The 23,964-nt window shown below is 41.6% G+C and overlaps 1 protein-coding gene across 1 annotated transcript in view; it reads left to right on the top strand.

The window, feature by feature from the left end:
- Nucleotides 1-23,964, top strand: part of fat1a (FAT atypical cadherin 1a) — a 100,441-nt gene that overhangs the window by 66,971 nt on the left and 9,506 nt on the right. The window contains exons 12-27 of the mRNA XM_037689933.1: nucleotides 219-415; nucleotides 516-669; nucleotides 1,829-2,062; nucleotides 12,939-13,325; nucleotides 14,007-14,221; nucleotides 16,087-16,224; nucleotides 16,417-16,560; nucleotides 18,436-18,633; nucleotides 19,183-19,779; nucleotides 19,954-20,176; nucleotides 20,275-20,406; nucleotides 20,494-20,651; nucleotides 21,404-21,872; nucleotides 21,962-22,115; nucleotides 22,252-22,362; nucleotides 22,442-23,085. Coding sequence (XP_037545861.1) covers nucleotides 219-415; nucleotides 516-669; nucleotides 1,829-2,062; nucleotides 12,939-13,325; nucleotides 14,007-14,221; nucleotides 16,087-16,224; nucleotides 16,417-16,560; nucleotides 18,436-18,633; nucleotides 19,183-19,779; nucleotides 19,954-20,176; nucleotides 20,275-20,406; nucleotides 20,494-20,651; nucleotides 21,404-21,872; nucleotides 21,962-22,115; nucleotides 22,252-22,362; nucleotides 22,442-23,085 — 4,155 coding nt within the window. The remainder of the gene's footprint in view (nucleotides 1-218; nucleotides 416-515; nucleotides 670-1,828; nucleotides 2,063-12,938; nucleotides 13,326-14,006; nucleotides 14,222-16,086; nucleotides 16,225-16,416; nucleotides 16,561-18,435; nucleotides 18,634-19,182; nucleotides 19,780-19,953; nucleotides 20,177-20,274; nucleotides 20,407-20,493; nucleotides 20,652-21,403; nucleotides 21,873-21,961; nucleotides 22,116-22,251; nucleotides 22,363-22,441; nucleotides 23,086-23,964) is intronic.

Raw genomic sequence — 23,964 nt, 5'->3', positions numbered from 1 at the left:
TATATACAGTAGATATATATATATATAGATATATATAGATATATATAGATATAGATGTATATACTAAAATAAACTATTACTTACTACTTGTACTACTATCCATACTTCACGGTTTTTCACTTATCAGGATACAGATCCCCCGCGATAAACGACGGACTACTGTACTTCTGAACTGCTAGTCACACTTCAATGTTACATCTTATTTTATCTCAAAACAGGAGGAGACCCACTCGGTCAGTTTGCCATTGGACACGTTCAGAATGAGTGGAAGGTTTCAGTCAGGAAACCCTTGGACCGCGAAGTGACAGACAATTATCTGCTCAACATCACTGCCAGTGACGGCATCTTCACTGCTAAAGCCGTCGTAGAAGTCAAGGTGTTGGACGCCAATGATAATGACCCCATATGTAAAAAGGTAAAGATGACTTTTTTTTTCAGTAACTCATTTTTTATCCTCAATTCTTCTCAGTGTGCACATCTTTCATCTCACATCTGCTGCTCTGTGTGTCCTCCAGTCCATCTACAGTGAAAGCGTCCCAGAGGACTCCCCGGCTGGCAGGCTCATCCTGCAGGTCTCTGCCACAGATGCTGACATCCGCTCTAATGCCCAAATCTCGTACGAGCTCGAGGGAGTTGGATCTGAACTGTTCATGATTGACTCAGAGACAGGTGTGTATCTGTGCAGAAATGAGCATTTGTTTAGTAAAAAAAATAAAAGCTTGACGTTTTGGGTAAAGCGGAAAATGGAGATCTCTAATTGCAATTTATTTTATTTCATTTATGAAGCCTTGTTTGGGTTTATTCAATTTATGTTGGAGGTTATTGCATTATTATGGAGCAGTGGGAATAAAAATCACGTTAAAGTCTGTTACGAAACACTCCTGGGCTTCGGCGCTGAGCAGTAAGTCAAGAAAGCAGCTCAGCATGACAACGCACACGTTCTACTTGGGAGTTATGATTTCCCTGCAAAACGTTTTGTTTGGCGTGCACGTTTGTTTCTTTGTGTGCAAATTATTGTTAGCCACAGAGGACGTTTGGAAGTTTTACCCAGTTGTTATTTACTTATTCATTTTCGAAAGAGCCAAGAACATTTCCCTGCCGGGCATTCGAATGTCTCTCAGTGGCACTAAAATACAGAGTCGTGTAGTTATATTGAATTAATGTCTGCTATACTTCTTGCCAGCAAATTATTTCCTCTGGGAGACGCTCTAAATCAGACTTTCCATCTGGTTGTTGAATTAAAAAGTAAACAAAAAAAAAAAGCTTAGCACAATCCTAGCTAATCAAAACCAACCTGTTTTTAGAGTGAATGCAAAATAAAGGCATAGGAAGACACAACAGCCTAAGCCGGTAAAATTAGGCAGCTTTACTACACATCTGCTGTTGCTAAGACAGAAAATAAGGCAAAATGCCATTCAGCTGTCTTCTTGTACAACTCAATATTGAGTTTGCAGCAGCAGTGCTGTTTTCAGGGCAGACAAGTAGGAGGACTGCTGATTATGATCGCCCAGAGGCTCTGCAGTGTTCCAGTGAGGCTGTGGTAGTCTTGGCTGCCTCACTTCCCAAGACACTTTCAAGCTGCTCATTGCTGCCAACTCTGATGGTTTTTTCTTCAACACCCCCTCCCCCTCTCTTTGCCTTTCTCTACCACCTCTCGTGCTTCGATTACTTATTCATTCCCCTCGCTTACATCTTGAAAGCCTTTAGTTTAGATGCTTTTTATTTCCCTAGTAGGCTAACGGTGCTTTACAGTTTTCATAGTTTGCCAAAAAACTCAGTGTAACTCTGCAATCACAAATTCTGACCCGTCTGCATTTCTGTACTCCAGGAGAACTGAAGACCCTGCAACCACTAGACAGAGAGGAGCGAGATGAGCACAGGTTCAGGGTGCGAGCAGTGGACGGGGGAGGGAGATTCTGCAAAGCTGAGATCCACATAACGGTGGAGGACGTCAACGACAACCCGCCTCAGTTCTCCTCTGATCCCTACATCGTCACGGTGTTTGAGAACACAGAAACAGGCACATTTGTTGCTAAACTGCTGGCAAATGATATTGATGCAGGTAAGGAGATTTATTTTTGTAAAGCACGTTTTTCTAAATCTTTGTTCCAAAAAAAAAAGATGATTGTAGGTCCGTGATGGACAAAAGCAGGCTTGTCATTTTTAGTCACAAACCATCAATTCTGCTGGATATAAAAGAGGAATCACAAAGGTAACATGTTAGATTGGCTTAAGTCTCATGATTAAATAGAAAATTGTGTCTGTTCTAAAAGTTTTAAATTCAGTGCTGAGTTTTGAAACAAGAAATCTCTGAAAAGGGCTTCAACTGGGAGCGAAAATATTTCAATCAAAAACAGTTTTTATCTTCATCGATCCATGAAGAAGATCGGGATCACCAGCCCCAGGAGCTTCAGTGATGGAGGAATTTTGACAAAGTACAAGAGACTCATGTTTTATTCAGCAGCAACATGTTTGTATGAGAAAATGTCAATAACTTGGCCGCACAGTTGTTGTCGAAGAAAGGGCTTCAGTGACTTTTGAGTTGTATAAAAGATTAATACTTAACATTTGCATTTCACATTATATCTGTGCCACAGTTCAAAATAGGACAGACAAAATGCAGAACAATCAGACGGATACATGAAAACAGTAAACACTTCTACATTATAAGCAACCAAAGTTGCTGCTGAAGCGGCAAATCCAAGAATGAAACATGAAACAAATGAAATCCTAAACAGACGAGGAGGAAGATACAACCTGACTGAAATAACAAGATGTAAACAAATGATGATTTGTATACAAACACAGCCTCAGTTTTAGTTCACATACAGGCACATTCATTTACATCATGTGCCCAACCCTGTACTCTATGCAACCCTATAACAACTCCAGATTGTAAAATACACTGCTCACAAAATTAAAGGGAACGCTAAAATAACACAACCTAGACCTCAATTAATTAAATATTCTCATTGACAAACTTTATTATTAGCACAGTGGAATTGATTGAGAAGAAAATAAAACAAAAATTATCAATGTAAATCAAAACTATTACACCATGGAGATCTGGATTTAGATTCATACTCAATATGAAAGTGGAAAATAACATGACAGGCTGATTCAGCGTCAGTGAATATTCTTCAAGACAAGTCTAAATGAGGCTCAGTAGTGTGTGTGGCCTCCACGTGCCTGTAGAACCTCCCAACAACGCCTGGGCCTGCTCCTGATGAGACGGCAGTTGTTCTCCTGAGTGATCTCTTCACAGACCTGGATTAGAGCATCAGTTAGCTCCTGAACAGTCTGTGGTGCGATGTGGCCTTGGTGGATTGACTGAAACATGATGTTCCAGATGTGCTCAATTGGATTCAGGTCTGGGGAACGGGCAGGCCAGTCCATAACATCAATGCCCTCATCATGCAGGAACTGCTGACACACTTCAGCCACATGAGGCCTAGCATTGTCATGCATAAGAAGGAACCCAGGGCCCATTGCACCTGCATATGGTCTCACAATGGGTCTGAGGATCTCATCCCGGTACCTTATGGCAGTCAGGGCACCTCTGGCTAGCACATGGAGGGCTGTGCGGCCATCCAAAGAAATGCCTCCGCACACCATGACTGGCCCACCACCAAACCAGTCATGCTGGAGGATGTTGCAGGCAGCATAACGTTCTCCACGGTGTCTCCAGACTCTGTCACGTCTGTCGTGCTTAGTGTGAACCTGCTTTCATCCATGAAGAGCACAGGGTGCCATTGGCAAATCTGCCAATTTTGGTGTTCCCTAGCAAATGCCAATTGTCCTTCACGTTGTCGGGCTGTAAGCACAGGCCCTATTTGTGGACGTCGGGCCCTCACACCACCCTCCTGGAGTCTGTTTCTGACAGTTTGAGGGGAAACGTGCACTTTAGTGGCCTGCTGGAGGTCATTTTGTAGGGCCCTGGCAGTGAACCTCCTGTTCCTCCTTGCACGAAGGATGAGGCAGCGGTCCTGCTGCTGGGTTGTAGCCCTCCTACGGCCCCCTCCATGTCTCCTGGTGTACTGGTCTGTCTCCTAGTACCTATTCCATGCTTTAGACACTGTGCTGAGAGACAGCAAATCTTGCCACTGCTCGCATTGATGTTCCATCTTGGATTAGCTGCACTACTTGAGCAACTTCATTGGGCTGTAAAAAACGCCTCATGATGCCTCTATGTGTGACAGCACTGACAAAATGAAAAAGTGACTAAAAAAAGTTCAACCAGAAATGACAAGAACAGAGAAATGACCTGTGGTCACCACCTGCAGAATCACTCTTTTATAGGGGTTGTCTTGCTAATTGTCTCACATTCCACCTGTTGTGTGTTTCATTTGCACAACATCAGGTGAAACTGATTCACAAGAAGTGTTACTACCTAACTGGTGACATTGAGTCCACAAAGGTGTGACTGATTTGGAGTTACATTGTTTTGTTTAGGTGTTTCCTTTATTTTTTTGAGCAGAGTATTTTATCCATTTATTTATTAACCAGGTAAACCCCATTGAGATCACAGATCTGTTTTTAAAGAGAGGCCTGGGCCTGAAGGCAGCCTAACATGCATGTTTTGAACTTTGGGAGAAAACCGGAGTACCCGGAGAAAACTCAAACAAGTACGAGGAGAACATGCAAACTCCACACAGAACGACCTCAGGCCCAACTCGGGGATCAGACTTAGGACCTCCTTGCTGTATACTAACAATATAAAAGTAGCAAGGTGGTTTTGGTGGAGGAACTTCACATTTATTAGGAAGGTTTCTAAAAAAAACTTGAAAATAGAACAGAAAATTAGAAATACAGTAGTCCCTCATTTATCACGGGGGATCCAGAGCACAGAATGTCATGATTTCAGCTTCCTGCCCCCTCTCAGCCACAGTTGCACTCAGCTACCTGGAAGCATTCTTGGCCATGCTCACTTCTCCTCTCTGCACAGAGATCAACTGATCAGCTGCAGGAGGAAACTTGTCCTGCAGCATGAGATGCACAAATGTGCAGCAGGTGCTAATTAAATTAAAATGATTTATTTAAAATAAAAATTCCATGCCGATCATGCGGCTCGTCCATCAATCAGCCAATTGTGTGTCATGTCCACTCTTATTTTGAAAAACCGCGATAGAACTGCTAAGTAACGAGGGACTTCTGTAGTTAAAAGGAAATAGAATCATTTTATAAGAAAAAACATTTCTAAAATTAAAAATAAATAACAAAATATTTTCAAATCTTTCATTCCCCATTTTCACTGTTTGATGACATACAGTATTTATAAATTAATTTTAAAGTAGTTTATCTGTAATTAATGAGTCCTGATTATGCTATGAACTTATTCATGTACCAGGGCTTTACTGGGTCGTCAGTCTTTAATGTACTTGATTTTTTTTTTCCTGTTTACGAAGTTTAATGTTTTGAAATTTTAGAAAGTCTACTATATTTATATGCAGCAGGGGGCTCAGTTGGCAGAGCTGTTGCCTCTCAGCGAGAAGGTCACCGGGTCAAAACCAGCCTTTCTTGGTGGAGTTTTCATATTCTCTCCATGCATATGTGTGTTTTCTCTGGGTATGGGCATGATGGATGGATGGATGGATGGATGGATGGATGGATGGATGGATGGATGGATTGGATGGATGGATGGATGGATGGATGGATGGATGGATGGATGGATGGATGGATGGATGGATGGATGGATGGATGGATGGAATGATGTATGTATGTATGGAAGGATGGATGGATGGATGGATGGATGGATGGATGGATGGATGGATGGATTGGATGGATTGGATGGATGGATGGATGGATGGATGGATGGATGGATGGATGGAGCACAGTAATTGTCAGACATTTTTTAAATCAGTTTTGTTGAAATGAATAAATCTCAGGTAAATAAGTTTTAATTAGCTCTGTTTTGGTTTGGTAATAGAAGGTTAATTGCCTGAAAGTAAGCTCACAAATAGCCTGTGCAATGGGCCCAAAATGTAATTAACTTACAGCTGACGTATTACTCCAGGTCACAATAAACATCAGATGATTCAATAGTATAATCGTATATAATCATTTTCAGCATAATTTATTTTTTTTGCATATTCAAATTGACTCTGTGTTAACTAACTTATCTTCCCTTTTCACTGTGGAGCTGCAATCCACTAAATGGCCAGACTGTTGGAAGAATAAAAAAACGTGAAATTTTATCAACCCCAGAAATTAAAAGCTCCATTGCACTCTAATGAAATTCCTCTCTTCTTGAGCCGAATTCTCAAAAGGGAGGATTGCAATTTTCCATTTACCTAGCGCAACACCACAGGGCCACATATTTATCTCAGGCGTCTCCTCCTTTCAGCAAACATTGCCAATCACCGAGAGGCTCACACATGGATAGGTTTGAGAGCTTAAACCTAGCAATTTAACAGCCATTGGAATCACTTGAGATTTTTACTTTTTATTTATTTATTTTCAGGAGACTGGTAGAACTGCTATTCTAGGTTTCTCTGTGTTTAGTGAAGCAGGACACCCCAAGCATTAAAAGCCATTTTCGATTGTTGACTAACAGAGAATTGACACCGTCTGTCGCCTTCGATTCCATTCCCCACTTTTTATAGGTCTAGCTTGCAGAGTGAAAGGAATGCAAGAAATGAGCCCCTTTGACACAAATGTTAAATGGTGTAAGGAAAGCCAACATATGGACTTTTCTTTGCACAGCAGCAGGTTTGTAGTTTACATATTAATGACAAGGATAAGAAGAAGGTGGAGAAAACAAGGTGCAGCCTACTGTTTAGACAAATGTAAGAATTATTGGCAATACTTGGTGAAATCAGTGGATTGGTATTTGTTACACACTTGGGATAAGTCAAGATTAAAAAAAAAATGTTCTGTTTAGTATTTGTTAAGTGTAACTGAGAACTATCACATCTCTGGAGATTAGGGCATTAACAGAGTACTCGAGTAATCTACACATCGATTGCTAGGACATCTATCGAGGTTAAAAATGTTACGTCGAGTATCCGTAGTGACGTCATATTATGTGACCACCGTATGATGGTAGGGGTCGGTGTTGCACTGTTGCAGGTCACAGAGTGTGGTGTAACACCGGGTCCAATCCACCGAACCAGAACCAGTTTCGGTTAAGTTTCATTTTTGACGTACTGCATGTTTTTTCACGTTTGCAGTTTAATAATAATAACTAATAGTTTAGTTTTTCCTGTGACTTATTTGCAGTATGATAAATGGTAGGAGCATAATATACGCTCCCAATGTTTTGTTGTTCTTTTTTTTTTTGTAAATAATTACCTTTTTTTGCAGTTTTATTTATTTTTGTATCTTGAGATCTATGACGTCATCAAATACTCGAGTTCTACTCGGGTTTTATTATGTTAATGTCGAGTTTAAAAATTACGTAGTCGTTCAACCCCTACTGGAGATAATTTTTTCATTCATTCAACCTTTATTTAAACAGGTTAGTCCCATTGAGCCACAAGGACTCATTTACAAGAGAGACCTGAGTTTTAACAAATAGTGACGTGTAGTGAACCTAACCTGATGTCAAACTAAGCCTAAGGTCAAAACACTTGACCTTAAGAACCTTGTGGGACAGAAACTGTTATTTCATTGATCTGCATCCAGAAATACAGTTTGACCCATCCTGAGACTTTCTTTCTTGAATTAATCAAGTAGAAATGACAATTCTCTATGATCATTACTATTTTACAAATGTTTTGATAATCAAATTGTGTTAGTTCAAACAATGTTTACAGCTTGTGAAGAGAACTACTCATTTTTATTTACATAAACAGTAAGTAATGATTTTTATTCCTCATTCAAAGAAGAAATCAGAGTAATATGCATTTCTTGATTTTTCTGTCTTCAATGAGCAAATTTGTAAGTGTGTTAGAGTTCGAGTTTCGGTCAACTAAAAGTTTACTGAAAAGAAATGTCATGTTTAACTTTTACAGAAGATACAGGAGAGTTTGACTCCACGAAGTCTGGTTTTCTCCAATAATCTTTCTGTCTGTTTTAAACAAACTTAATCTCTATCCTTGAATTTTCATAACATCTTACATCACAAACCACACCTCTGTTCTGGTCCATCGACCAATCAAAAAGCTCTAAATTGACCCGGAAGTCGAACCCATTTAAATGTGGCAACTTCCCAGTTCTCGCAGAGTGTTCGGGGATGCAGCTCATGGAGAAGTGAGATGAAAAAGTTCTCTGATAGAGAAGCTTCAGAGTTCTCTCAGGGATGAGATGTGACGAGTAGAGTTCTGAAGGAGTTCAGAATTCTTGCAATCCAGGATGCAGAGACGATTTTGGGAATTATAACTTCTGTTTGGATAACCTCGCACGACTCCTAAAAGTATTTTAGCTGTTCTCAACGGAGACGCTGATAGAGTCAAAGGAAGGACTTCACGTCGACCTGACCTATCGTCAACCAGGTAAAAGTTCTATTTCGACCAAGCGTACCGTGACCAAGCTGAGATCTGAAAGAGCGTGCCCGTTCTGGTCAAACAGATAAATTCCCTCCCACATCTCTCTGTAAGATAAATCTCCATTTTTCCATCTTAAACTCTCCTTTCTCCTAAAATCATTACAGATATTTTAGAAATGTCTGAAGCAAAGTTCTCAATCACCGCCGTGTGATTGATGTCTGCTGTTTCTGCTGAAAAGTGAGGACAATCGCCGTATTGTCCCACTTCCTGTGAAACTAGCCATGTTATTGTTTTCATATTTTGCCAAATTAATGTAAATGTTTGATGTTAAACTTTGATTCTGCAAATAAATGACCGCATTCATTTTGATGGGTCAAAGATAAATAACGTCTCTCGTTACATTTCTGTTAAATTCAATGCACGACATTTACACAGTCAGAAAAATGAAGAACCCGTCTTAAATGTATGAATATATCCTGCATATGTCATACTACAGACGACAACAGTAGACAATCATAAATGATGCATAAAAAGGCAGCACGGTGGCACAACTGGTAGAGCTGCTGCCTCTCAGCAAGCATGTCCCGGGTTCAAATCCCAGTCCGGGGACCCTTCTGGGTGGAGTTTGCATGTTCTCTCCATGCATGCGTGGGTTTTCTCCAGGTACTCCAGTTTCCTCCCACACACCAAAAACATGCATGTTAGGCTGATTGGTAACTCTAAATTGTTCCTAGGTGTGAGTGAGAGAGTGAATGGTTGTTTGTCTCGTTTGTCTCTATGTGTCCCTGTGATGGACTTGCGACCCGTCCAGGGTGTACCCCGCCCCTCACACAGTTTGTGCTGGACATGGACGGCGACCCCTGTGACCCAAAATGGAAGAAGCGGGTAAAGATAATGGATGGATGGATAATTAAAAGGAAATGTATCGAAAAAACTGCTAGCTTATAAGGTGGTGTAAAAAACTAAAAACAGGAACATGTCTGCATTGGTTTTTCCCAGGAACTTTGATGTTTGAAGCCACTTAGAGAGGTCATGGTCGAGAGCTTCAGATCTTTTTTGCAGGGGATTCCAGGAAACAGGAGCGGAGAAGGCTCTTTTAGCCTAGTTCAGTTCTCACTGAGGGAACACTGGCATGTAATAATGTCCTGAGAGCGCACGCTGTAGCTGCACTCATGCAGAGACATGTACAGGTAGGAGGAGATGTATGAAGGCACCAGACCAAGAAGTGATTTAAAGATCTTCAGTGGCATTACACATAGCATCATGTCAGACTTGACGATGTGTCAACCAAACGTAAACCAAACTGTCTTTATGCTACAACCTTCCCTTAAAATCCAATGCCTTCACTGACCTATATGTATCATGTCTATTTATGTTGCTTTGCTGTGGTAGATTTTTTTGATGCCTCAAACCGTGCCCTGCCTAGGACATGGTGTGAGAGATTTTTTTTATATACCTTCTCTCCTCATGTTTTCTACCCTTTTCTCATCTAAGCACAAAATATTATTCTGAATAAGAATAAGAGGGCCGCGCTAATTAGCAGCAGCTTTGTGCACTCTGCCCATCTTTCGGACGACTGTACGTACATGTTCTCGTTGTATCTCGGTGCAATGATAATAAAGCTTATTCTGATTCTGATTCTGATTTACAGTAACTGCAGCCCTTCTCACCACAAGATAAAACTCTGGCATGAAAGGCGACACGCGAAATGCATCCCTTCAAGGAATACTAGACAATTTATTCTTTAATTCTGTTTATGTCCTCTACCTTTCTGTACATATCTAGTGTCTTTGAAACAGCTGTATCTGAAGCTGATTCGGTTGCTCCAGGCAGACGATGGTGGCAGGCTGTGGCAAGCCGATTGTGTCATTAATAGCCACTTTTACCTATTACATGATACAACGGCATGCCTTACTACTCTGCTGCCATCTAGCGGCTGAAAATGGTAATGTTCAATTTTTTTCAATCAGAATTAACAAAAACGATCATCCATCCATTATCTTTTATCCACTTCTTCCATTTGGGGTCATGGGGGTCGCCGGTGCCCATGTCCAGCAATCACTGTGCGAGGGGCGGGGTACACCCTGGACAGGTCTCCAGTCCATCACAAGGACACATAGAGACAAACAAGACAAACAACCATTCACTCTCACTCACACCTAGGAACAATTTAGAGTTACCAATCAGCCTAACATGCATGTTTTTGGTCTGTGGGAGGAAATCGTAGTACCCGGAGAAAACCCATGCATGCACGGAGAGAACATGCAAACTCCACCCAGAAAGGCCCCCGGACCGGGATTTGAACCAAGGACCTGCTCGCTGAGAGGCAGCAGCTCTACCAGTTGCATCACCGTGCTGCCTGAAAACGATCATATCTCAGCCAAATATTGGTTTATAAATATGGGAAAAAAAACTATAAATACGTCACTTCAGCGTATAAGTCACAGGGCATGCAAATTATGCAAAAAAAAACTGACTTATAGGCCAAAAAAATACAATTTTTTTTTCTAAAACTTATTTTAAGTTTTAGCCTTTTAGTTTTAAATTATCAAGACTGAAGATTCAAAATTGGTGTCATGGGTTCATACAAATAAATGACACTGATTTTAAACAATGTCAACTGATTTATTTGTGTTCTTTGCACTATTCCTATGTGTATCTGTGCATCAAAATTAAATAAATATAAATAAATAAGATTACACTACAGTACAATAAATATTACAGCAACATTATTACAGCAAATACGTAGTCTATTCAATAAAAATATATATTATAGTGGCACTGTGTACTATTTAAGCAGTGGAAGTAAAAGTAGCTTCATTTCTACCAAACAGTAAAAGCAATCCATGTTATATATAAAACTTTTATTTTTAGATTTTTGTTTAAATGCTGTGAAACCATATTATTTTGGCTCAAAGTAATCATAATATCAGAATCTCTTGCTGGCTCAAGTCTAGATGTGTCTTTGACCCAGTTACTTCATGCTTCAATCTTTGAAGCCAAACATCAAAATTTTAAATCTAATGTAACCCTCCTACTAAGAGGATTGATTTATTCTCCATATTTTCTGCATAGTTCAGAGCAGACTCGATCTTGGCAGAGGTTCTGTGTGCCACAGCCTCTATGATCCCTCCATGATGTCTGATCCTCGCCCACATAGCAGCTCCCCAGTTCAGCCTCCTGTTAGGATCTCTAAGAAGCAGCACTTATCAGTGTGGAATGATTATGAAGCAGACAGAGACACAGACCCAGACTGGTGCCCTTGATCTGTGATAAACTTCTAAATTCCCCTTCTGATTCAGCTTTTGTCCTTTATCTCACCACCTGGATTGGAGCGTATCTCTTTGCCCCTGGCGTCGCTCTGCAATGTTATTTTCCTCAATCGGTTTTTAAAGTTTCTCCATTTTGGAGGAATTTAAGCGATTTGTCCCTTGTCCTGTTCGTTGCTTTGCCAGTATCATGCTGTGTGTCACTAGATTGTCACAGTAAGCGTCTAAAATGATGTCATAGGAGTTGTCCTTTTGGACCAAAATAACAAGATATTTGTGCTGTCTTTTGGCAACAGTACAAGGATTTACATCAATAAATTGTGCTATACAACAGTGTCGGTATTATAGCTTTTCAGCTAATCTATTAAATACGTTACTGTCTGTAAAATATTTCATTATAGCAAACAATTACAACATTAATTTCTGAAAACCCGAAGAGACCATGTTCATGAAAATGAGCTGCCTATATGTTCTCTGCCTCTGAAGTAACAGATAAATTGACTAAATGTTTCCAGCTCTGTTTTAAATTAAACATTCCAGCCCAGGGACTGAGATAAGCATCATTAAAACCAGTGTGTAAGGCATTATAGGAAGTCATAATTCAATACAAATCTCAATACCATCATTAAGCAATTGCCTTATTAATGTTCAAGCCAGCTGAAAGTGATGAGAAACTATATAAGCAGTGTTCCCCACGGTCATCTCCCCGGCACGATAATGAGATCTAGAGTGGATGGAGGGCGCTCACCTGATAAATGGGACTGTAATAGCACATTCCAAATGGGGACCACCTGCAGAAAAGCATTATGATTATTATTGTGATCAGTCTTTGTCTTATTTCTGGGACCATCATGCTTGTGGGAGGACGTGAGTTATGAGGACGGGATGAATTAGACGTTTACAGCTCTGGTTTCCAATCAGAGGTGCGGTGAAACATAGATGATCCAGGATGAAGGTGCAGAGTGTGCTGGTTTTTAGAAAATAAATATACCCAAATTAAGTTCAGTGTGTTTTTGAAGCCCTGTGATTAAATGGAACATTTCTCTTGATGTGGCCGTCAGTGTCATCATCCTCACCAGCTGAGATGAGGGATGACCATGGGAGGCCACACGCTCAAATTGTACATTGAAAGCTGTCAAAGATGAACAATTGCCTATGTGAAATAAAAGCATCCATGTTGAAAAAACTAAATTTTTTAAATTATTATTATTAAATTTAATTAATTTTTGCTTTGTTGTTTCAGGTCTTAATAGCAACATTCTCTACTCGTTGGTCAACTCTGCGGATGGATTTTTCTCCATTGATGAGCACACCGGTGTGATGAGTCTGGAGCGCCCCCTGGACCGGGAGGTGCAGTCAGTGTATGAGCTGAAGGCTCGGGCCAGTGACCAGGGCTCCCCCCGTCTTTCCTCACTCTGCCAGGTGGTGGTCTCCATCCTGGACATAAATGACAACCCACCAGTGTTTGAGCACCGTGAATACACGGCAAGTTTGCCTGAGGACATGGCTGTGGGCACTCAGGTGCTCAGAGTGCAGGCAGTCAGCCGTGACACCGACTCTAACGGAGAGATCTCCTACAGCATCATCAGTGGGAACGAGCACGGCATGTTTAGTGTGGATCCACGCACTGGTATGTAGAGAAGCAGCTACTTTATTTAGTGTCCGCATAAGTTATCCATTTTTTTTTTATTATTTTTTTTTTTTGCAAAAGAAAAATACAAGTATTGAAACTGTGTTCCAATGCTTATAGAGTACATGATGAGCTGTTTTGTGCTCCTTTCAAGATCTTTCTCTAACTACAACATTTTTGTGCTTCTTCTAACTTTCTGCTAGTTTCAGCTTGTTATGCTCCTTTTAGCCTGTTTCTGCAAGTTTAAGCTTATTCTGCTATTTCAGCTACTATTTAGCTGTTTTATTCTAATTTTTAGCCTTTTCAGCTAATTCCACATATTTCGAGCTAATTTCATCTCTTTCCGCTTGCTTCTGGTCGTTTAGGCTTCTTTCTGACTTTGCAGCTACTTTTTGCTAATCTCATCTTTTTTTTTTTTTTGCTAATTTCCTGATTTTTATGCTCATTTCTAATTATTTAAACCTAATTCAGCAAATATGTGTTCTTTCTGGTTTCTTCTGCTAATTTCAGCTGTTTTTCAGCAAGTTCTTCTATAATAAGCAGTCACACTGCATGCTCATAGGAAATGCAATTTCTCTAGTTTAGGTTCATTTCTGATGTCTCTTGTGGTCTTCTTGATAAATGTAAGATTGAAGTTAAAGCTCTTGAATCATGCGCTCTCACTCTTTTTTCCCCCCTCAGGTGACATTTTTGTGATTGAAGGGTTGGACTATGAGCTTTCTCATGAATACTACATCACTGTAGAGGCTACAGATGGTGGTTCTCCTCCGCTCAGTGACATTGCTACCGTGAACATCAACCTCACTGATGTCAATGACAACAAGCCGGTCTTTAGCCAGGACATCTACACAGCTGTCGTCAGCGAGGACGCTGAGCTCGGAAAGACCGTGTTGATGGTAAGGATGTTGTCTCTGGAAAAATGTTTCTATAGTACACAGCAGCTGTTTGTTGTAGTGAAATAACTCATAATTACTCTAAAACCATATGAAAGATTAGACTTTGTTTCCATCTCACTTAACTTCCCTCCGGCTAAATCTGTCAGTTCATCCACCTTCTCACTCCGCTGTTCATTTCCTCTCACACGGCTCCTCTCCTCTCTGCCCATTATTCACTGAACACACTATCACATATCTGCACCTGTGGCAAGCTACCATCTGGTGGAAAAGCTAAATTAGGTCCATGGCTCTTTATGCTCACTGCGCTCCTGTTCCTGTGCAATATCTGACACACATGCTCAGACACTGTAATTAAAACACATTTGACTCATTAAGCCTCCCATCCAAGATAAGGTATTTCCAGCCTCTCCTACATCACCTTTTCACCATCTTTACTCAAAGAAATCACTGTTTATGGCCATTTGCATGTGCATCTAATGTACCTGAATATAAATTACACATCAGAAAATTAAATTTTAACTCTTGCCTTTGTCTTGTACTGGTAAATCTTCACAGTCGGCTAATTTCCCAAGGGATTCCGTTCAGTCTATGACAGACATTGGCTTTAAAGTCCTATTATGTTTCTCTTTGCAACAGTGTACACAGTGATGGCATTAGTGTGTGATTACCCGCTCGCAGGATTAAACAACAAACAGATTCTTTAACGAGGTGATGACACAGCAACTTTTGTAGTTAATTTTAATAAAGTTAACCACAAATAGCATCGCTAAAGTGAATTAATTAATTGACACAAGGTGACATCCATCTCCATTTAATGCGGTGTGCTCCTTTTTAACCCAGCTGAGTTCTGCTCCATGCCTCTTTTGGCTTTGTGCTGCTCACTTCATTTCTAAAAACTCATGTGAGTGGCTGGCTTCAGCTGTGATTCATGCCTGGCCAAAGGGAGCTTAAAGATGGCCTGCTCTGTACAACCATTTTGCAGTACTGTGTTATGAAAGAGTATAATTATTACTTTCTTGATAAATTGATCAGTTCGGGTCACGGGGGTCAACTGGTGCCCATACCCATCAGTCACTTTGTGAGGGGCGGGGTGCACCCTGGACAGGTCTCCAGTTCATCACAAGGACACAGAGACAAACAACCATTCACTCTCTCAATCACACACAATTTAGAGTCACCAATCAGTCTAACATGCATGTTTTTGGTCTGTGGGAGGAAACTGGAGTACGCCGAGAAAACCCATGCATGTACGGAGAGAACATGCAAACTCCACCCAGAAGGCCCCAGGACTGTGATTCAATCTGGCGACCTTCTCACTAAGATGCAGCAGCTCTACCAACTGCGCCACCGTGCTGCCAAAATGGTTTTCCAGTGGCCAAAAACTTAACCCAAACATGTCTTAATTTACATTTGTTCATGTGAAAAAGTTTTAATCAATCACCTCAATGTACTGAGGTAAATACCAAATATGTATTTTGAATCAGTAAGAAAAAAAAGTTTTGTGAAATAATGTTTCTTATACTTAAAAAAAAAACATCTGTTCACTGACTTTTTACCCATGTGAGCTGTTTTAGTATTTTATTTGTCTGTGCTCTGTTTATTTTCTTCTGATGCTTTAAATTAATTTGTTTCATTGCTTTTTTTTCTCTGCCTTTGTATTTTATTGTTCAGCACTTTGGTAATAATCAGTTGTTTTTAAATGTGCTTTATAATTAAATTTGACTTGACTTGACTTTTGGCAGAGCATTGGATGTTTATGCAGCTGATTAAGAAAATAGATTTTTAGAGCCTACACTGTTGCAATGTTATGCAACAAACCTAAGTATTAACTGAATTATTAATAACATTTATTTTTTATTTAAAAGGTGGTGGCCGAAGACTTTGATGGGCCTTCCAACAACCATGTCCGGTACTCCATTGTGGACGGTAACCAAGGCAGCCCCTTCACCCTCGATCCTCTCCGAGGCGAGCTTAAAGTCGCTCACCAGCTGGACCGAGAGAGAGTAAGAAAAATGTCTAATACAACTCTGTTCACATGCAGTTTAATCTGCTGAGAAAGTTGCAGTCGGCGCAAAATCCAACTAGATTCACATCAAAATGTCATTGGGTGGCTTGTTCTGTGATTTTCGCTGCATTATTGCTTAGAACTGCAGCTTTTCTCATGTATGGTAATTATGGCTCTTCTTTTCTCTCAGACATCTGGGTACACTGTATTGGTGGTCGCCTCGGACAATGGGGTGCCCCCCCTCTCCAGCAGCGCTACGATCAACATTGACATCTCGGACGTCAATGATAACCCGCCCCTTTTCTCTCAGGCTAACTACACCCTTATCATCCAGGTGAGAATGGGAAGGGGTGGTTGTGTTGATAACTGATTAGAGAGAAAAAGATAGATCGAGTGGAAGAAAGAAACGAGGCGGTGCAGGAGGGATTGCAGCGGACAGAGAAGGATTAACAGGGAGAAATAATGGAAGGCTGTGAGACTAGAATATCAAGAAGTAAGTAGGAGTATGAAGCAGGAGCAGAGGTAAGAAGAGGGGAGAAAGGAAGAGGGTGTGGGGATTGAGAAGACAGAGATTGCATCTTAAGTGTAAAATGCAGATCAGGAAAAGACTAAAGGGAGAGTAAAACCAGTACAGCTGATTAGAGTGAAGGGAAAAGGAGACTCGTGTTCTTCAGGTTTAAAGAACAAAAAGTCTGATTCCAAGGGTGGAAGATGTTTCCTATTATTTTAGAAAACTATAAAAAGACGGTCATGAGTGGGTAAAGGGACAATTTCAAATAGGCACGATAAACAATAAATCAATTAATCGCATGATAAATGAAAATTATCGACCTCATGTTCATTTATCGGCTTTATCGTTTCTTCGTGTCTCTCTCTTTCTACTGAAGACACTGGACGACAAGGCTCAACTCCGGTGCTCTTCACTGACCCCTCCCTTTCTCCTTTCTCTTTAAAATCTGTTTTAACCGTCCAAAATCACGTTTTTGGATCTTTAAAAGAAGCTAAGCTACGAGCTAAGCTAACAGGCTGACCTCGGGAAAAGAACTCTTATCTTGTCAAAGCTCCAAAATTCACGGTTGAAACCCGTGTCTTCCTATAAAAAGTTGTTTTTCTCTGCAAAAAGAAGATGAAAACTTGTTTACAGATATTTTTATTAAAAGCTTTGAGTGAAAAATGATATGCTAAAGAGCTCAAACTACACCGAGCTTCCGCCATTTTGAGAACTGGGAAAAAAGGAACAAGAGACAGCCCATGGCACATCAAGGGGCCTCCCTCCCATTTTTCCTTAAAGCGACACGCTGCTCGCTCCCTCACTATCCATCCTTCGATTCAAACAGTCTTATTCTGGCATCCAGTGGTCAAAAAAGGTACTATACTCAAAATAAAATGAACAAACATTTCTTCTTATATTTGACAGTAATTACTAATTATTGACAAATTTCAAACAATATTATCGTTTATCGTAATAATTTCTGAGACTATTAATCGCCCAGCAAAATTTGTTATCATGACAGGCCTAATTTCAAACTCTAAAAACTAGTTTTCTGGACCATCATAACATCATTATTGGGCTTGTGCAATTTGTTAATCCATATTCAGAGGTTTAGTTGGTGCTATTGAAAGCCAGAAGATAAAACAGAGCATTGAATCCATCAGAAGCAACCTTCAGCCTCTATCAGCTGTTTTTCTTTTTTTATCTTCCTGGCACTGTCATTGTGCACTAATAATTAACATATAAAATGAGCGGTTGAGACCATAAAGTCTTTAGGGAAAATCACACATCGGACTGATATGGTCTGTTATAGCCATTAATTCTTTCTGTCTGTCAGAGTTTGCAGCATTTATCTTATCTTTGCCGTGGGTGGTGATGTGATGAGGCTTGTCTAACGCTGCCTGAGTGGTGGGACGATCACATAGTTTTATAATTCACCCCAGGATTGCTACATTTTGCCTGATAATAGGTCAAGCACCGTCACGTTTTCAGTTCAAAGAATCTTTCATGGAGCTCAGAACTTTAGGTTTAACTTTAGAATTAAAAAAGTATTCAGAAGAGAAGCAAAACATCTTTAAGAATAAAATTAGCTTCAGTTTGCTCGGTTTAACGTGTTCTAAATGACTGAGTTATTCTTTCAGCTCAGCATTGTTCTTTCATATTAAATTTCTGGGAGAGAAAAAAATTGTGTAACTGAACATCTTTTGCATCCCACAGGAGAATCGACCAAAAGGCACGAGTATTCTTCAGCTCACCGTCAGCGACCGAGACGCTTCTCACAATGGCCCGCCGTTCATCTTTACCATTGTGGACGGAAACGAAGGCAACGCGTTCCACATCAACCAGCAAGGAACCCTTCTGACTGTGGGGGTGCTGAGTAGGAAACATAAGGAGCAGTACCTGCTTCAAGCGCAGGTGGGTCACAGAGCAGACAGGAGACAGGTGCTGAGCGGTTGCATTGATTTAACTGTCAAGTCACAGTTCCCTGCTGTTTGTCCTCTTTTTTTTCCTTCCATCCTTTCTCCAGCCAATCAGTGTATTTAAGTGTGTCCCTCCTCTAAACCTTCCTGAAGTTTTGTAGCCTTGCAAGAAACTTTCTGAGTTGAAGTCGACACACAGGGATGCATCTGCTTCATCTCACAGTGGAAGGTTGAATAACAGACACTAGCTTTGATTTGGCTTGATCACGTGTCGCCTCAGAAGAGGGAACAGAGGAAGGAAGCGTGTGGGCAGATGAGACTTAAAAAGTGTGATGTCACTTTGCACAAGAGCTTCACACTCTTGATTTGAGTCATTGTTGTTGTTTTGTTCCTGCTGAGCTGATGCCCGTTCCTGTGAGAGCGGTTGCATCCGTAAATGTTTTGTTGGTTTTGCTTGGATGCTGAGAGTTGTGAGTTGAGCAGGAGTTTGATTGCCCTCTGCTGTTGGAAGAAGAGATCAACGTGAATGTTTCTTCTCATTCAGGTATCTGACAGTGGCAAACCTCAGCTCTTCTCCACTGCCTTCATAAGTGTGCGTGTGATTGAAGAGAGCGTCTACCCTCCTGCGGTGCTTCCACTAGACGTTTTCGTGTCTGTTGCTGGAGACGAATACTCTGGAGGTGTTTTGGGAAAGATCCACGCCACTGACCAAGACGTCTATGACACCCTCACCTACAGCCTCGCCCCCTCAGCGCTCTCTCCCACCGGCGAGGGCGAAGCCTTGTTTTCCATCTCGCCCTCAGACGGTAAGGTCATTGCCCTGAAGCCGCTCGATGTGGGCCACTACGCTCTCAACGTGACCGTGACTGACGGACGCTTCACGACGACGGCCGACGTCAACGTGCACATTCGTCAGGCGACTCGCCAGGCCCTGGACAACTCCATCGCAGTGAGCTTCGCAAACATCGCTCCGGAAGAGTTTATTGGGGATTACTGGCGCAACTTCCAGCGTGCGCTGAGAAACATCGCCGGAGTCAGGAGGAGTGAGGTTCAGTTGGTGAGCCTGCAGCCGTCGGAGCAGGGAGATCTGGATGTCCTGCTGACCCTGGAGAGATCTGGCAGCCCCTATCAGTCTCAGGAGGTAAGACCAGAAGGTGCAGCTGTGTCAAACAGTTAGTGCGTTTGAGCTGGCAGTTATTTGAGTGCAGTGTTTTTATTTAGAGCTATGAAATATTTGAAACATCAGCTGCTGACCTAACAGAAAAGCAGAGCTAATGTGATTTATTGATTTATTTGTTGCCCTTTTTGTTTTCAGGTTGTTTTCCGCAAACTGAACTCCTCCGCTGCTGTGATCGAGGAGATGATTGGGGTGCGCATCGTGCGGGTGCTTCAGAAGCTGTGTGTCGGTCTGGACTGCCCATTGCACTTTTGCGATGAGGTCATCTCCCTGGATAAAAGTGTCATGTCCACCTACAGCACTGCTCGCCTCAGCTTTGTCACTCCGCGGTACCAGAGAACTGCCACCTGCCAGTGTGATGGTACACTGATCAAACCTCAGATACACACACAGAAAAACACACATTTACTTGTGTTTTGATTAAGTTCCCATTCTCAATTACGGTATTTTTACAATCAGGTGGCAAATGTCCCATGTTGAACGACGTGTGTGAAAACAACCCCTGTCCAGAGGGCATGGACTGTGTGGCTGATCCTAGAGACGCTGTGTACAGCTGTGTGTGTCCCGAGGGCAAAAGGGGCAAATGCTCTGGTAAGAAACTTTTTATTATAATATAAAAAAAAAAATTTCCCTCTCCACCTTTTTCTGCAGTAATATCTGTCTCCGTTTTTGTACCAGATGGCCACTCGCTGACATTTAGTGGAAGTGGTTATGTGAAGTACCACCTGATGGAGAATGAGAACAAGGAGCTGATGAAACTCTCTCTGAGGCTCAGGACCTTCTCCAGCCACGCTACAGTCATGTACGCAAAGGGAACGGACTACAGCATCCTAGAGGTGTGTGAGACATGTCCAGTTTCCCCACTCAGCTCACTTATATCAATTGTTCTCTCAGCCTCTTTGAAATAAAATGGGTAACACTGACAGTCATACACAAGCCAAAATACACCTGAGTTTCTTATTAATATCCATCATCTCTATATCAGAGGAGCTTAGTGTTCATGCAACTGACCTAACTCACTCCCCCTCCCCCTGTGAGCCCAGTGAGCTTTGTGTATGAACCAACTCAGCTGAAGGGTTCAGAAAGGCTCATTTCACATGGAAGATTATAAATAAGAATGTAGTGCTGAGTTAAAAACAACAACACACGGGCTATTTTAGATGTGAGAAGGAAACAGACAGCAGTTTTCCACACATTCCCTTTTCAGTCTGTCTAGTAAAGCAGTCTGCATGCCAGACAACCCCCCCCCCGACTAAATCAGAAACTGCTTTTTTATTAATAAACTACCTTATAAGGTTTTTATATCCACTGAGAGTGTATTTTAGATCTTTCAACAAAATGTTATTTGGATGCATAAAGTTGTTTTTCTATCACTAAAACTGGTATTTTCACTATTTAATGAGGAAAGCTTAATGACTGCACCTTTTGTCAGAGCCTTATCTATGACAGTAATTTGATTAGTCAGTATGAATAATCCTAATTAATCTAATTATCAAACAAAAAACTAATTTTATTACATACGATATTCAATTCAGTATATAATGCATGTTTAGTTTGTTTAATGCAGCTTTTATTGTCTTTGAAACAGATCGTAAACGGTCGTCTGCAGTACAAATTTGACTGTGGCAGCGGGCCTGGCCTGGTGTCGGTCCACAGCGCTCAAGTCAGCGATGGAGAATGGCACTCTGTTTCACTGGAAGTGGATGGCAACTACGCCAAACTGGTGCTGGATCGGGTGCACGCTGCTTCCGGCACCGCTCCCGGCACTCTGCGCACGCTTAATCTCGACAACACAATTTACTTTGGCGGTTACATCCGCCAGCATAGCTCCCCTCGCCTTGGACGCAGCCTCCCCGTCACCAACGGGCTCCGTGGCTGCATGGAGGCCATGGCACTGAACGGTCAGGAACTGCCTCTCAACACCAGAACTCACCGGGCCTACGCCATGCTGGAGGACATTGTGGATGTTGCTCCGGGCTGTGCCCTCTCACCAGCCGAGAGTTGTTCTAGCAACCCCTGTACCAATGGAGGGAGCTGCACCTCGTTGCCTAATGGAGGTAAGCTGTCCCCTGCTTAGTTCATTGCAATCACTGCAACCTGCTCAGGGTCACTTCCTCATTAACCGTATCCTGTATTAATGTCTCAGGCTACTTCTGTAAGTGTCTTGCCTCTTTCATGGGCACACACTGTGAGATCACCATAAGTCCTTGTGCGTCCAACCCCTGCCTATACGGCGGCACCTGCATTCCTCGAGCAGATGACTTCTACTGCCAGTGCAGAGGACAGTACTCAGGACAGAGGTACCCGTTGTCTTATAATATGAACATTTTCATTCCTGAGTCACGCATCGTACACACTGACGGCATGTCCTGAGATACAAAGTCCACTTCAGAAAATGAGTCCTCAGAGTTCTTGTGTATTTTATTATGATTTCAGGTGTCAGTTAGGTCCATACTGCAGAGACAACCCCTGTAAAAACAGTGGAAAGTGTATCGACAGCCTGGACGGTCCAGTGTGTGAGTGTGAAGCAGGTTTCCAGGGAGACAGGTATGTCAGTTTTGGGTTCATACTTTTCTGTGTTTTGCTTCTTGTCATCCGTCTCACTGAGTCCTGATGTTTTGTCCAGGTGTCTGAGTGATGTGGATGAGTGCATCAAGAGCCCCTGCACCAACGGAGGCCAGTGCCACAACACATATGGCTCGTATAAGTGTAACTGCTCGCTGGGTTTCAGCGGACAGATTTGCGAACTCCATGCCGAGGTCCGTAACGAGTTTGTCTCCACCTCCTGGAACATCGGCTTGGAGGAGGTGATTGGCATCGTGGTCTTTGTCTCCAGCATCTTCATACTTGTCTTGCTTTTTATCATCATCCGTAAGAAGGCCTGCCACAACAAGTCGAAGACAGACGACAATGACAAACATCCAGGAGGTTCCAGCGTGCCCCACTCCTTCCTCCATAGACCTTACTTTGACTCCAAACTCAACAAAAACATCTACTCGGACATCCCTCCTCAGGTGCCCGTCCGGCCCATCTCCTACACGCCCAGCATTCCGAGCGACTCGAGGAACAACTTGGACAGAAACTCGTTCGAGGGTTCAACCATCCCAGAACATCCAGAGTTCACCACCTTCAACCCAGACTCTGTGCACGGACATCGTAAGACAGTGGCTGTGTGCAGCGTGGCACCCAACCTCCCTCCTCCCCCTCCCTCTAACTCTGTGTCGGACAGCGACTCCATCCAGAAGCCCAACTGGGACTACGATTATGACAGTAAGTTTGCTTCTGTCGCCACCTCTTCTTTACCTGGATGTGATGTTTGAGGAAATCTCAAATGACTAAAATAACTTCTAACACGAGTATGAGTTTAAAAAGCACAGAAACAAACTTCACAGTTTTTTTTTTTTTTTTTGGGGGGGGGGGGGGGGGGTGTGTTACAGCGGCAGTGTTATTCCACAGATTCAGTTGAAAACTCAAATGAATTGCTTGTTCAAGTTGAAATATTTTCATGAAGTAAAAATACAGTTAAACATCCAGAGAAATAAAATCTTGTTTTCACAAAAACAACAGAAAACTTGAACTAAAATTCTCAACAGACTGAGCCTCAGGATATTTATTTCTTTGCTGATGGGGGAAAAAAAAAATCACATTTTGATACAAAACAGAATCAGTTAACGAGAGTTAAGTGTTTAAAGCTGCATGACAAAATATATTTACGTCCCATGAGTTAGTATAATGAAACGGGGTCTCAAAATAATGAAGTAATCTCTTCAAATTAATGATTTGTGTTCCAGCTGATTCGATTGTGACCGTTCTAAACGACGATTGAACCAGACGTGCTGCGATGCATTTCAGATGAGCTTTTGCTCATATTTGTTCTGACAAAACACCAGGACCGTTCTTTCTGGAGGATACATTTTTATCTTATTTTGTTAAAGGACGACATCAGGGTACCAATGATGATGTGATTTATTTAATGAGTTTTAAGAGTAAAGGATGGCCAAACAGTAATTTTCTCAAATAAATGTACCTGTAACAAAAATCCTAAATGTGTTTTTTTTTTTTTTTTTTTTTACTATAAATGGTGGAAGTTTAGCTTTAATCTTTATTCAAAGATAGTATCTTAATTATTATGATTATTCAATTGAATTC

Source organism: Nematolebias whitei, chromosome 16 (genome assembly GCF_014905685.2).
Source record: "Nematolebias whitei isolate Nwh7 chromosome 16, NemWhi1, whole genome shotgun sequence".
NCBI classification, from domain to species: domain Eukaryota; kingdom Metazoa; phylum Chordata; class Actinopteri; order Cyprinodontiformes; family Rivulidae; genus Nematolebias; species Nematolebias whitei.
The sequence above is the reverse complement of the archived record's forward strand: the minus strand, read 5'-3'. Positions and strand labels throughout refer to the sequence as shown.